Raw genomic sequence first — 13,843 nt, 5'->3', positions numbered from 1 at the left:
AGCATCCACCACTGCTGAAGCGAAAAGGACCACCAATCGAACCAGACTTGTGACAAAACACATGGGATTTGCCACTTTTCATCTGATTTCTCAGCACGATTTGTTGGAATCAGATGAAAAGTAGCCATATCACACTAGTGTATGGCCAGCTTAAGCTCTGGCTGCACAGCCATATCTTGGACCCTCTGACTGCTCAAACATCTACTAGGCTCTGTCTCAACTGGGCAGCTACTAATTTTGGTGACATGCCCATTTTGTACCTGTGTTGGTGGATCCCTCCTACTTAGGGTTACCAACTCATCCCTTTAATCCGGGACACATATTAATTACACAGGTTCTGTGGCAGTTTAAAACCAGGTGAAATGGAGTCTTGAGGTGTGGCAGTTTAAAACCAGGTGAAAGCCAGCCACAGAACCTGTGTAATTAATATGTGTCCCGGATTAAAGGGACGAGTTGGTCACCCTACTCCACACAGAGTCCATGGGGGAAATTTACTAAGATGGGAGTTCTATTTCACATGGGATGTTGCTATAGGCAACCAATCAGAATCTACTTATTTATTTAGAAGCTTCTAGAAGAAAAGAGATATGGGGGGAGATTCTCTAAGTGAAAAATGCGGTAAAAACCCAGTTATCGGGGTTTTTACCGCATTTTGGGATGCTGTAAGCATCCCCCGCCGGGTTACCGCGGCGGGGGGCATCGCCAGAAAAATCTGGCGATGCCCCATAGAACCAATGGGCTTCTACCGCAACCCTCCGCCGCCCCGCGCCGACCCCCCGCCGCCCCGCATCGCCCCCTCCCCCCTCACCTGTGTCCGGGCAGCACAGCGCAGTGCTGCCCGGACCTGTGACCTCCTCCCTGCACTGATCCTCTTCCGGGTGCAGGGAGGAGGAGAGCCCGGCGCAGCAGCGCCAGGTGTGGGAGGGAGGGGGGAGCCGCCGGGACCTGCTGGGACACGGCGACTCTCACCGCAAAGGACAGCTCTTAACGCAAGAGCTGTCCTTTGCCTTAATTATCACATATGTTACAACATATGCAGGGTTCGCAAAAACGCGCTATAGCGCGTATTTTACCCCAAAACAGTCCCCGCGGACTCAGCTGTCAAAACTAAAGGGGTCCCCGAGGACGCGCTGTGCAGATTCAGATTCTGTACCTGTGACTGAGACGCCGGCGTGAGCCGCTGCGAGCCAATCACTGCAGCGGCCGCCGGGACTCAATCATTGTACAGTGGCCGCCTGGCAGCCAATTGTGGCACCCCAGCCTTCGCCACTGTCTTCCAGTGGGGGCAGGGTTAATACCCAGATCATTTGGGGTGCGAAGAAAACATCCCCAGGCTGATTGACAGCACTGGAGGATGTATGGGAGCGAGGAGGAAGTGAGGTGTGACTAGTGAGAAGAGGGGTCAGAGGTCCCAGCGAGAAGGGAAGCGGTGTGACCAGAGGGAGCAGCGCGTGTGTCCGCGGAGGAGTAGAAGTGAAGTGACGGCGGGAAATCAGAGGCGGACGGGAGAAGAAGCTGTCCTGACCTGAGAAGGCATGCACCCCGGGACCGCTGGAGGGAGAGAGGACGCCTCAAGAGCCAGTGACGGGAGTTGTGACTAAGTGCGGCAACGTTCCGGCGCCCGCACTAGTCCACCCGCTGGCTGAAGAAGGTAAGCGGCGCGCAGACATGGAGACGGCGTGGAGTGACAGCCAACTCCAGCGGCTGCAGAGAACAGCGCAACTGAGTGCGGCAATGCTACCTTTGTGTAGCATCGTCTGCAGCGGGAGACCAGGGACCAGAGGCCGGGTGTCGGGACAGGCTGGAGCCTGCAACTTGATCCAGCAGAAAGGTATCCCCCTACTCCCGCTGCCACACTTACCCAGCGCCAGGCACCCTCCAGCCAAACAGCACCCAACCGCCGCCATTACCCAGACCAGGTACCCTCCAGCCAAACAGTACCCAGCACCAGGACCCCCTTGGGTCACTTCTCCCCAATGTTGGCTATCTTCCCTCAAAGAGGCCCTAGCACGTAAGTCCAATACGCTGCTGAAAGCGTGGGGGGGGGGGGTAGGTGTCGGTGAGCGGGCTGTCAGGATGACGGGGGACTGGATGTGGCTAAAACAACTCAGAGCAGCGTGTCAGCTATTCCAGCCACATCCAGTCCCCTGCTGCGCTGATAGCCCGCTCACCTACTCTGCTGAGCAGCATGTCGCTTTTCCAGCCCTTGGGCAATGACCCCCCCCCCCTCCACTGTGGCAACGAACCTAAAATGCCAACCCCCTTCCCACCTCATGGCAACCAGCATAAAACACCCTCTACCCTGTGGCAACCAGCATAAAATGCCCCCCAGCATGTAACCCCTGCAAGGAGCATATAACCCCTAGCAACAAGCATGTAGGTAAGCAGCACTTATGTGCTATAATATATACTTGTCATAAAAGTGTGTGCTATAATGTGTACTGGGCATATCGGTGTGTTCTATAATGTGTACTGGGCATAATGGTGTGTACTGTAAAGTGTACTGGGCATAAAGGACTGTAAAGTGTACTGGGCATAACGGTGTGTACTGTAATGTGTACTGGGCATAACGGCGTGTGCTGTAATGTGTACTGGGCATAACGGCGTGTGCTGTAATGTGTACTGGGCATAACGGCGTGTGCTGTAATGTGTACTGGGCATAACGGCGTGTGCTGTAATGTGTACTGGGCATAACGGCGTGTGCTGTAATGTGTACTGGGCCTTCGGCGCGCACTGTCCCTTTTTTCAGGTTTATATAGTTTCTAGTGTATACTGTATGTATCTTTATGCGAGTCGGCCAATTCATACTTCCCCCCCCCCCGACCCACATGTGCCATGCTGGGGAGAAGGCGAGAGGAGGCTTTATTCCGTTGGGACCCAGAAAAGGTCAGGTAGGACCCCAATTTTTAGAAGTGAAGGGTCCCCGGGACCCACTTTTTTGGGTGGTTTTCGCGAACACTGCATATGCGATAATTAAATATGCGATGGGCAGCGAAAAGGGGGCGGAGATTATTAGAGAATCTCCCCCATAACCTCTCTTATTTTCTAGAAGCTTCTAAATAAATAAGTAGATTCTGATTGGTTGCCCATAGCAACATCCCATGTAAAATAAAACTCCCATCTTAGTAAATGTCCCCCCATGTGTCAGTAATGCAATTGACCCTTATGCTTTAAATTAACTTATGAACATATTGGTATACTGACCTAACACTGATTGTGTTTTTTAAACCTTGGAGAGAGATAAAATGGAGAAAATGCCCAAAACAAACAAATCAGGTTTTGTCGTTTCATAGTGCTAAATAAATCATAGAAGGGGATTGTTTGCTTTGAGAAACCTCTTTTTATAAGGCTTGCTACATCTCCCCAATGTTCCTGTTCTCATTGTGAACACTCTGAATGTCAAACCCCCATTCGGAACCCATAATGCCTTACTCTCCTCATATAAACCCATTTATTTATATTTGAGTTTTGTTTTTCAACTTCAAATTGACCATAGATTGTTGTGATGTCCCAAAAGAACTGGACCTGCAATGTCTGAACTTTATTTTTAAGTATAAATATTAGGGATATACTGGAACCTTAAACTTACAGTCTGTAGATTCCTGTGAATTTCCCCTTGATCTTGCATCTCCCTGATATCTGGGGTCAATGTATATAAAGCATTGTATCTATAAGACAGAAATATACATATATTATTCATTAATTGAATTCTCAACCAGTTAGTAAACACGTATTTCCATACTTATAGAGAAACAGTTGTTTTCAATTGACTATACTGATATGTGTATCCTAATTGGGCCCACATGTAGCAATTTTGTGTCATTTTACTTAGGGCAGTATTCAATGCTCCTGTTTTTTTTTGGGGCGAATCGGGCTGTTTTCACTCCTTGCGGTGAATCTTTTTCACTGAAAACCTGATTCACCCTATTCAATGTTCACTGTTCACCGAAAGCGAACAGTGACTGCCGGCCAGTTCTCCGTTTCATGCTCTCTGCAATTCGCTGGTGTATTTCGATGGGGTTTTCACTGGGATTGGCCGAGAGTGTATTCAATGCTAGGATGGAGAACTGCTTTCAGCATGATTTCGCCATGATTCACCGTTTTGCATTCAACATCTTTTTAAGGTGAACTGGAATGTGATCTTTCAAAATAAAGTGTTTTATTGTGAAGGGGCATGCTATGAATATATATTTAATTTTTTTATTTTTTTTACACACTCGCCAGTAGGGGGCGGGGAGACACTCATCAAATATTCACTGCACACTGGTCCTGCTCATTACATATGCAGGAGTGGGACCAGTGCAGTGGCTCCCTACCCGCATCCCCTGCCAGCTCTCCCGGGGGGGGGGGCAGCTTTGGCTGCCTGTGTCCCCGGGAGCCCTCCTTCTCCCCCACATATTGAATAGGGTGAGAGGGAGGGCTCACAGCGAATGCTCCAACCCTCTGGAACCCTGCGAATGTGTAGCGAATCCTAAACAGGATTCGCTGCACATAGAAATATTTCACACTGAATACCTGCCTTGGTTTGACTCGATCGCTTAGAAAATGACCGTACATTGCTCCGAGTGTAGGAGCCATAGTGATAGTGATGCACAGCCCCGCATGATAAATCTAATCAGATCGCCAGTGTTCTCACTGGAGAACACTGGCCGGACAAATTGCTCAGCACACAATGCTGACACATCGCTGTGTGATGAGTGATCTAGCATTCTGCAACATTGCCACGTGTGTAGGACCCTTAACTTCTATTGTACAAATACTATCAAAGTGTATGTAATTTGTAAATGTATTATGACAAATAATAATAATAAAAATATTAATACAGAAAGCCATTGCTGGTTCCAAAACTATAGGGGTATGAGGTCCTCCTTTATGTAAACGATCCAGCACCAGGCTCTTGGACCAGTCCTGATTCCCAAAATAAAGGGGTGGGGGGTGGGAGGTGTAGGGATCCCCGCATTTTTTAAACCAGCACCGTGCACCACTAGACAGTAAGGTAATGTTACAACTGGGAGATACGTTTATATCGGTCCTGAAGCCGTGACATTATTCCCAACTAATCAGCACTCAAGGTTGCGGTTTGTCCTAATTTACCTTGTGGGTTACCACGAACCACAAGGTTCCCACAGATACTTTTCTATGGGGATTTGTCCAAAATTAGCATATGAGCTCCACTTCAGTGACAGCTCAGATGAGCTCATCCAATTAGGAGAGCACTACCACATGATGCTCCCTGATTGACTCCTGGGTCTCCACATCACAGTCATGTAGAAGAAAATCCGTTTGTATACATGTATTCTTTTAAGTCCGTTGGTTTCGGGACTTGCAGTAGTTTTTTTCGAACTCCTGCAATGCCAACTTGGACCAAAGAGGACCAATCTACACTGGAATAGGTAAGTGTTATTTTATTTTTTACTAGTACCCTATGGATTGTCCTGGGCAAGAGGCCCTTGAGTGCAGTGGATGGGGGCCTCCTTTATTGTGGAGGTCCCCACTCCTTCAGGAACCCTAGCCAGGGCTGTGGCATTACCTTATTGACTAGTGGAGCCTGATGCTGGTTTCGAGGGACCCCATATTTTTATTTTTTCCCTCATATTTTTGGAACCAGGGGTGGTACATGAGCCCGGTGCTGATTCTTTAAATACAGGGGAACCTCAGAAATATTTACCCCTGTATTTTTAGAACCAGCATCAGCTCAAAGAGCCAGGAGCTGAGTAGCACAGTTATATAACTTTAACTATTTTTATTCACGTCCTGGGTCTGCCAGGTAGTTGTCAAACATATACTTTTACAAGATCTACTCTAGGTTCTCCATGTGATCTTTTGTAGATTCTGGTGTTTTTGCACAGCTGCCCAGCATTTTAAGCTGTCCCTTTGCTGCCTATTCCACACCTGTACATACACAGCTGCATATCCTCTGTTGCATAAGTAATGTCTTATGGTCGTGAGGTTGCTGGGTTACAGGTGTTACCATGTGATGTGGCTGTAGTCTATCATTTTTGAGTTTTAGCACCAATAATTAGTTTTGTTATTGTCAAAACTGGATGAAGGCGTGGGTACCAAAATGGCTTTGGGCACCTTGAATGATGTTCTGCTGCTTAGTGTAATGTTATCTTGCTAATGTTCTATGTACAGTATGTATGTATTTATCTGTCTATCTATCATACTAGATGGGATTCAGTGTGATAATACATTGTTAATGGTATTGGCCTGCAAAACACAGATCAGTATAGAAGGTGACCCACAGTGCATTGCACCCTTACAGTCTTGTATTTCTGTTTTCAGTGCTGACAAGGCAGTTAAAATAAGACATCACTGCTGATTTCTTTTCATAGATCCTTCTGCATTCTGCTTTCAGGCTCTCACTGTAGATAGATAAATGATATTAGATCACGAGGGTTAAGTGACATTCCAACAGAAGTTCTTCAAATCAGCATGCAAACACAGAAGAGGATAATTTACTAAAGTGTCTAAAAATTAAAAAAGGCAATGTTTCCCATAGCAACCAAACAGATTCTGTCTATTATTTTCCATAATGCACTAGAGAAATGATGCAGAGAATCTGATTTGTTACTATGCGCAATATCACCCCGTTTCATTTTTAGACGCTTTGGTAAATATTGCACCAAACTTGCTCCTTATCTTGTCTTTTGAAGAATACACAAATGGAACCAAATGATAAAAAATGTAAATACCGTATATAATCGAGTATAAATCGACCCGAATATAAGCCGAGGCACCTAATTTTACAACATAAAAACTGGGAAAACTTATTGACTCAAGCGGGACCCTTACTCGAGTATAAGCCGAGGGGGGCTTTTTCAGCATAAAAAATGTTCTGAAAAAGTAGGCTTATACTCGAGTATATATGGTAAATGTTCATGGAACAAAGTCTATGTTGTAATCTGCGTGGTATATAGAAAGAACATTAAGAAAAATAGTATAGAAGGCTTCCATTTAACCTCTTTATGAACTAAAATGATTTATCTAGTGGTGTTTTTTTTTTCTGGATTGTAATGACAGTTGAATCTACACATCCACGGTTAGTGATATTGTTAAAGCAGAATGTTTTTAACCCGTCTGTGATGATTCAACACTTGAGAAGTGTACATCTATGACACTGATTTGGTATCTTTCTACTTGACTTCAATATAAAAAAAAAAAAAAATACATTTTTTGTACCAAATAAATAAATTTGGAGGTATAGTGCAGAAAATGTACATGAGCTGGCAGGTTCTGGAAAAGGCAGAATAGATCTGCACTATAGAGGATACAAAATACTGGCTCCAGCTGTCCAAATATGTTTTGATCTGGAAACAATATGGGGACAGTTAGCCTTGGACAAATGATGATAATAATGTATGCCCAAATATTTGATTTTGAGTTAAAAATTTGTACCAGGGTAATCTTCATAATACAGTACTTGACATATAGAGGTTTTTGAAGTTTGATGCTATACCCTGAGAGGATACCATATTTAGGGGATATTCAATCCCAGCCACTATTTTCGCTTGGCAGAAATATCGTCCGTTTCCGACATTATTAGGTCGAATCTCATTCAACCTATTCAATGTGGGCTCTGTTTTTCTGACTGGTGGGGTATATTCAGCCTGTCAGAAAGTCCCAGCATTAGCGAAAACGGGCGCTGACTTGACAATCCAGTGGCTGTTTCCAACAAAACAGATTCGCCTCCGTAGGGAGGTGAACCTGCTGCAGGTGAGTCCCGGTGGGATTGAATACTGTCATCTGCTATTTCCATCCAGAATGAGTATACAAAGCAATGAGACTTGATACGTTACAGTAAAAAGAATATCATTCACAGTCAGATTCTGTGTTCAGATATTTAAACTACACAAACACACAATCCTATGCTTAGAATGCAACATGTTCAATCAGTAGCTAAAACACATAAAGAAAGGGGACAACCCTGCCTTGTGTTGCTGCAGGTAAGGAACGAAGGTTAAGTCAACCCACTGTCTGATCGCTGTGCCCCATGCACTTTGCGTTATCAGAAGACCACATTAGCATTCTATTCAGAAGTTAAATCACTGTGCCATGACCTGCCTCTTACCTCCTCCCCCGAGACACGCCTGGGCTGGGTGTGCTGCGCAGCTAGCTGAAGTCTGGACTCAGAGCCGCAGGGTGCTGCTGCAGGGGGGCGGATGCGCACAGCAGCTCCCACGTGGCTATTATATTATGGCCGCGTACAGTGCTTTTACGCATGTGCTGAGCCAGAGAAAGGAACAGCACTGTGCAATTAGAGAGGTCTGATCGCGCAAGCCGCCGACGCCGCATCAATGTTATTAAGGGCAATAAAGGAGGACAATTTTCAAGGGAGGACAGAACTTACAAAAGAAGGACTCTGCTCCCTAAAGGACGGTTGGTCACTTTAATGTTATGCAAGATCCATGTGTAAGAAATCTTTCTACACAAAGTACATATACAGCTTTCTTGGTTCTGCAGTTACAAAACATGGGACGGATGTTGCTTTGAATTTGGAGTTTAGCAGTGAAATACCTGTATGTGGACCTGCCTGGATTATAAACTGTATGCATCACTTACATAAGCCAATATGTCCCCCGAAGTATAAACTCTTGGCACGTCAGCAGTGACTGTGTAACTCGTAATGTCTGGTATACAGCACTAACAACATTCTGGAAGAAAACACATTTATCATTCTTTTTTTAGCTCTTAGTTTAGTTGTATTGCTTCTGTACTGTCTATTATACAGTATGTACATGAGAAATACAAGCATGTAACCGGATGCCAGTGATCTGAAGACAATGGCATTCCAATAATGAAAACTCCAACAGGGGCTGGGTAAGTATACTTACTATCTCCCCCTACCCCCTAACCGTATCTACCTAATCCCTGAGCCTCCCCCCAGCCTAACCCTCCCTGCTAGTGCCTGACCCTAATACCCCTTTCACATTGCACAAATAACCTGGGTTGCAGTGAAGTGTGAACGGGTAGCCCATTCACACTATAGGGTCCAGGTCCCCGATGATGCACCACTGATGCACCACTGCCGCCCCTCTCACCAATGGTGTCAGCGACCCAGCTTAATGCCGGGTTGCTGTGGGGGATCAATGCCGGGTCACTCCTGGGACGGACCCATGTCTAAATCCCAGGTGCGACCCAGCATTTGCAATGTGAAAGGGGTATAACCCTCCCCACAGCCTAATCATCCCCTCTTTCTTTCTTTGTCTTTTTTTCTTGTCTTTTTTCTAATTTTCGCTTCTTTATTCCAATGGACATCTCACATTCAGTATTATTTCTACCTTCCATTCCACCCACACTTCAAACACACCCAAAGTTGCCATCATTAAACATTTAAACTAAAGGGCCTAGGACAACCCCAGATACAGCAGCACCACTACTTATTACAGGAAGTGAAGCAGAGTCTATCACAATATCTATGTATCCCTTAAGTGCCTGATTTGAGCATTGGCATCAGCGGTGTTGTGGCCACACAGGATTTCTGGCAGTGGTATTTCAATCACCGGTATCCTGATTGCCAGCATCTTCACTGCATCCAGTAAAGTAGCAAAATATGCCATTCACAGACAGCAAGGCGCATACCGCTCACTCCTTTCATATTTTTCCTTTAAGTACTTTAGTAGTAGTGTTGGTGGTGGCATGAAACTGGTGTGCTAAACGTATGGTCTGTTTGTTGACCCAGCACAGAACCGTTTGAAAAAGTGATGGTAACGGCATCAGACCCGGGGTCACTGTCACACCTCTGACTGCTTTACTGGCAGTTTGCTGACTGGCATAGAGGTTTTAGTGAAACAGGATTTGGTACTTGTGTACTATCACGGCTCCCATCTCATCCCATCTCATTGCATACCATAAGGCTTAAGATGGTATGCAATGAGATGAGATGTGCTGTGATGGGACCCGATCTTATACAATTTAAAATTGTATACCATTGTACATGGCATACGATGAGATGAGATTTTAAATTGTATAAGCACACTAATGGGTGCTTTCAAGGTCAATTGGCCCCCCTATAAGATTTTTAATTGTATAAGCACCCTAATGGGTGCTTACAATGTTAAATGCACCCCCACGCCACCCCCACTATCAACGCCAACCCGAAGCGTGGCGAGCGGCGGCGGTACGCGTCCTCCGACCTTTTCATACCCCAACTATCCATGTCGGCGTGGAGTTGATTTTATATAGTGAAGCGAGCGCAGCGAGCCACCGAGCCCGAAGCGTGGCGAGCGGCAGCGTAATACTTTACATGTATTACACGTCCGCTCGCCACGCTTCGGGCTCGGTGGCTCGCCACACTATATAAAATCAACTCCACGCCGACATGGATAGTGGGGGTATGAAAAGGTCGAAGGACGCGTACCGCCGCCGCTCGCCACGCTTCGGGTTGATAGTGGGGGTGCATTTAACATTGTAAGCACCCATTAGGGTGCTTATACAATTAAAAATCTTATAGGGGGGTCAATTGACCTTGAAAGCACCCATTAGTGTGCTTATACAATTTAAAATCTCATCTCATCGTATGCCATTGTATGCCATATACAATGGTATACAATTTTAAATTGTATAAGATGGAAATCATGGGAGCCGTGATAATACACAAGTACCCAGGATTTTTTAGTGGCTGTTAATGATACCTATTTAATACAATGCATACACACCAGTACTTTTCCTCAAAATGCACATATTCCAAGTAACTACTAAGCTATTCTGCGTAAATATTTGCACCATCATTCTTTACTTACTTTTGCAACAGAACAGTCAACAGAAACTTCAACTGAGTGCAGGAACCTGGGGAAGTCCAATGCAGCTGGAAACAGGAGGAAAGTAAGGTCCACATTGGTCAGACGTCTCTGGGCAGAACACCCGTGCATACCTGTACACCCCTAAACATTGCACTATGAACAGAGAGGACAAGAAACCTAATTGCACAGCAGGGTATGGATCATTTGTTTGACCATAAGTTGGTCGACAGTCATTAGGTCGAAACCACTAGGTCGACATGCTGAAAGGTCGACATGGGTCTAGGTCGACATGGGACAAGGTCGACAGGTCATTAGGTCGACACAAGCATTAGGTCGACATGGGCTAGTTCGACAGTCAAAAGGTAAACATGGGATTTTTCATTACAGTATGCAACGTTTGCTCTTTGCCAACTAAAGGCTTTATTCAGTAAGTCAGTATTAAATGCAATTTAAGACTTTTTCACAATGTGCATGAGCAACGTTTTGTAAAATGCATTTTTTGTTTTCTCAAGTCTAACGTGAAACTCTTTGGGCCTTATTCTGGTTGAGTCGGATGGCTCCAAATGCGGACGGACGGCCGATGGTTGGTGTTTGTGCATGTGCAGAGGCGTATCTGCGCATGTGCGAACGCCGCGCACGTCCGAATACGGCGTGAATTCTGTACAGAAAACGATCAAATTGAACAATACGAACAGGGGGTGGAGAGGGGTGTGAAGGGCTGTTTAGGCTCATTACCATATGCGTACACCCCACGTTTCATGGGCGTTCCCATGAAAACGCTTGGCGTACGTATAGGAAATGCGGCCGTGACGAACGTGTGGGGGGCAATATGACATAGCTGGATGCCAGCTGGCCACCCATATCCCTGCTTTTGCACGGAGAAATGCCCGAGTGGTCTGGAGCACTCAGTGCTGTCTGATCACTCGGTCCAGCATGCGATGGTCAGCGACCATCAAATGATGAGGGAGGTTCTCACCGATGGAGGAAGTGTTCACATGAAAAATACACTCGTGGTCCGTTCGGTTGGCGTCTTACCGCATTCGGATGGTGTGAGCAATCCATACGGAAGGCGGGGCTAAGAACACTCGGTTCTTGTCCGAAAATACGCATCCGACCGAATCAACTAGAATAAGGGCTTTGTGAGTTGGAGGCTGAGACTGTGGCTTCAATGGGAACAGCAATGCAGGAAGTGGGTGTGAATATGAACACAGTGGATCTACAAACATAACAAGATTACATTCAGAGTATAGTAAGGAATGTATATTCTAGCACCCTGCATCTTCCAAAAACCATGTGATTCCTCTACCCTGCCTGGGGTGTTGCTCTCCGATGTCGTGCTTCTATCACAGCGTGGTATGTATTTCACTGCTACACAGGCCAGACCCAGAAGCACCATAGCAGAGAGTGACACCCCAGCATACCTCCCAACTGTCCCGCCTATAGCGGGAACGTCCTGATTTTTTGGGACATTCCCGCGTCCCTTCCGCGTCTGGCGGTGTCCCGCGGTGGGGGGGGAGGGCATTTGGTAGTCCCTCCTGTCACCTTGAATAGACGCTGTGCGCATGCACGGAGCTGCTGGGCATGCCCCTACAATGACGAAAAAGGGGGGCGTAGCCTTGCCGGAGCCGTGAGTATAGGCCACGGCCTATACTCTTCTGTGTGTTCCGACTACTGAGGACGCAAAGTTGGGAGCTATGCCCCAGGCAAGGCAGAGGAACTGCACCGGTGTTGAAAGATGCAGGGTTCTAGAATGAAGACTAGTAATGTAATTGCAAATTGAAACTAACATCATCGCCAAAATGTCTCAAATGCAGTCTGCTGAAAGGGTCTGACTTGTGTAGGCTCTGAACATGAGAAAGTGTAATGCTGGATACACACTACATTATGCATTTAGCAGCATGGCATTGCTTGCGACATCCCCAGATTGAGCTGCATGTACAGATGGAGAGTGTTGCTAGGGACCCATGGAAACGTGCATATCTAGCGATCCGGTGGGTAGGCACTGGACAATTTTAAGAACTTGTCAACATGTTGTTATCGTATATTCTTTAAAAATTTGTCTAGTGCAGGGGCGGCTGGACTTTTTGATCCCAGGATCTACTTTTTCGACACTTACTGAGCATTGATCTAATGGCGTTTCTTCCTATGTAAGAGGGGGTAACTGTAAAGGCTGGGTGAAGGAGCTAACAAGTGACTGGAGAGGCTGGTCTGACGGAGGTAACATGTGACTGAGGAGGCTGGGGTGACGGAGGTAACAAGTGACTGGAAAGGCTGGGGTGACGGGGGTTACGTGACTGAGGAGGCTGGGGTGACGGAGGTAAGAAGTGACTGGAGAGGCTGGGGTGACCGAGGTAAGAAGTGACTGGAGAGGCTGGGGTGATGGAGATAGAGGGTGACTGGAAAGGCTGGGGTGACGGAGGTAACAAGTGACTGAAGAGGCTGGGGTGACGGAGGTAACAAGTGACTGGGGAGGCTGGGGTGACAAAGATAGAGGGTGACTGGGGAGGCTGGGGTGACGGAGATAGAGGGTGACTGGAAAGGTTGGGGTGACGGAGGTAACAAGTAACTGGGGAGGCTGGGGTGACGGAGATAGAGGGTGACCGGAAAGGCTGGGATGACTGAGGTAACAAGTGACTGGAAAGGCTGGGGTGACGGAGGTAACAAGTGACTGGAGAGGCTGGGGTGACAGAGGTAACAAGTGACTGGGGAGGCTGGGGTGCTGGAGATAGAGGGTGAATGGGCAGGCTGAGGTGACGGAGATAGAGGGTGACTGGGGAGGCTGGGGTGACGGAGATAGAGGGTGACTGGGGAGGCTCAGGTGACAGAGATAACAACTGACTGGTGAGGCTGGGGTGACGGCTGTTCTCGGCAGAACGAGCCCGACTGCTTGTGAAGTCGGGCTCGTTCTGCCAAGATTCCCTGTTCAATGCTGTCAAAGAAGACAGCATTGAATAAGGCCCCACATCCATCTCCCCCGTCGGGAGATGGCTGCAGGAGATTAAATACCCGCTAAGTGGAGAAAAAGTGGAGATAAAGTGGAAGGAAATAAAGCACCAGCCAATCAAATCCCAACTATAATTTTTCAAACACAGATGATTGGC

The 13,843-nt window shown here is 46.7% G+C and overlaps 1 protein-coding gene across 2 annotated transcripts in view; it reads right to left on the bottom strand.

The window, feature by feature from the left end:
- Window positions 1–13,843, bottom strand: part of IKBKE (inhibitor of nuclear factor kappa B kinase subunit epsilon) — an 89,231-nt gene that overhangs the window by 33,517 nt on the left and 41,871 nt on the right. For both annotated transcript variants that reach the window (XM_083173041.1, XM_083173042.1), the window contains exons 10-13: window positions 10,743–10,807; window positions 8,563–8,654; window positions 6,264–6,365; window positions 3,590–3,668 (exon numbers count right to left, since the gene is read on the bottom strand). In XM_083173041.1, the coding sequence (XP_083029167.1) occupies window positions 3,590–3,668; window positions 6,264–6,365; window positions 8,563–8,654; window positions 10,743–10,807 (338 nt within the window). The remainder of the gene's footprint in view (window positions 1–3,589; window positions 3,669–6,263; window positions 6,366–8,562; window positions 8,655–10,742; window positions 10,808–13,843) is intronic.

The sequence above is a fragment of the Crinia signifera genome, chromosome 2 (genome assembly GCF_055691185.1).
Source record: "Crinia signifera chromosome 2, ASM5569118v1, whole genome shotgun sequence".
Taxonomy (NCBI): Eukaryota; Metazoa; Chordata; class Amphibia; order Anura; family Myobatrachidae; genus Crinia; species Crinia signifera.
This window is presented reverse-complemented; position numbering and strand designations above follow the sequence as displayed.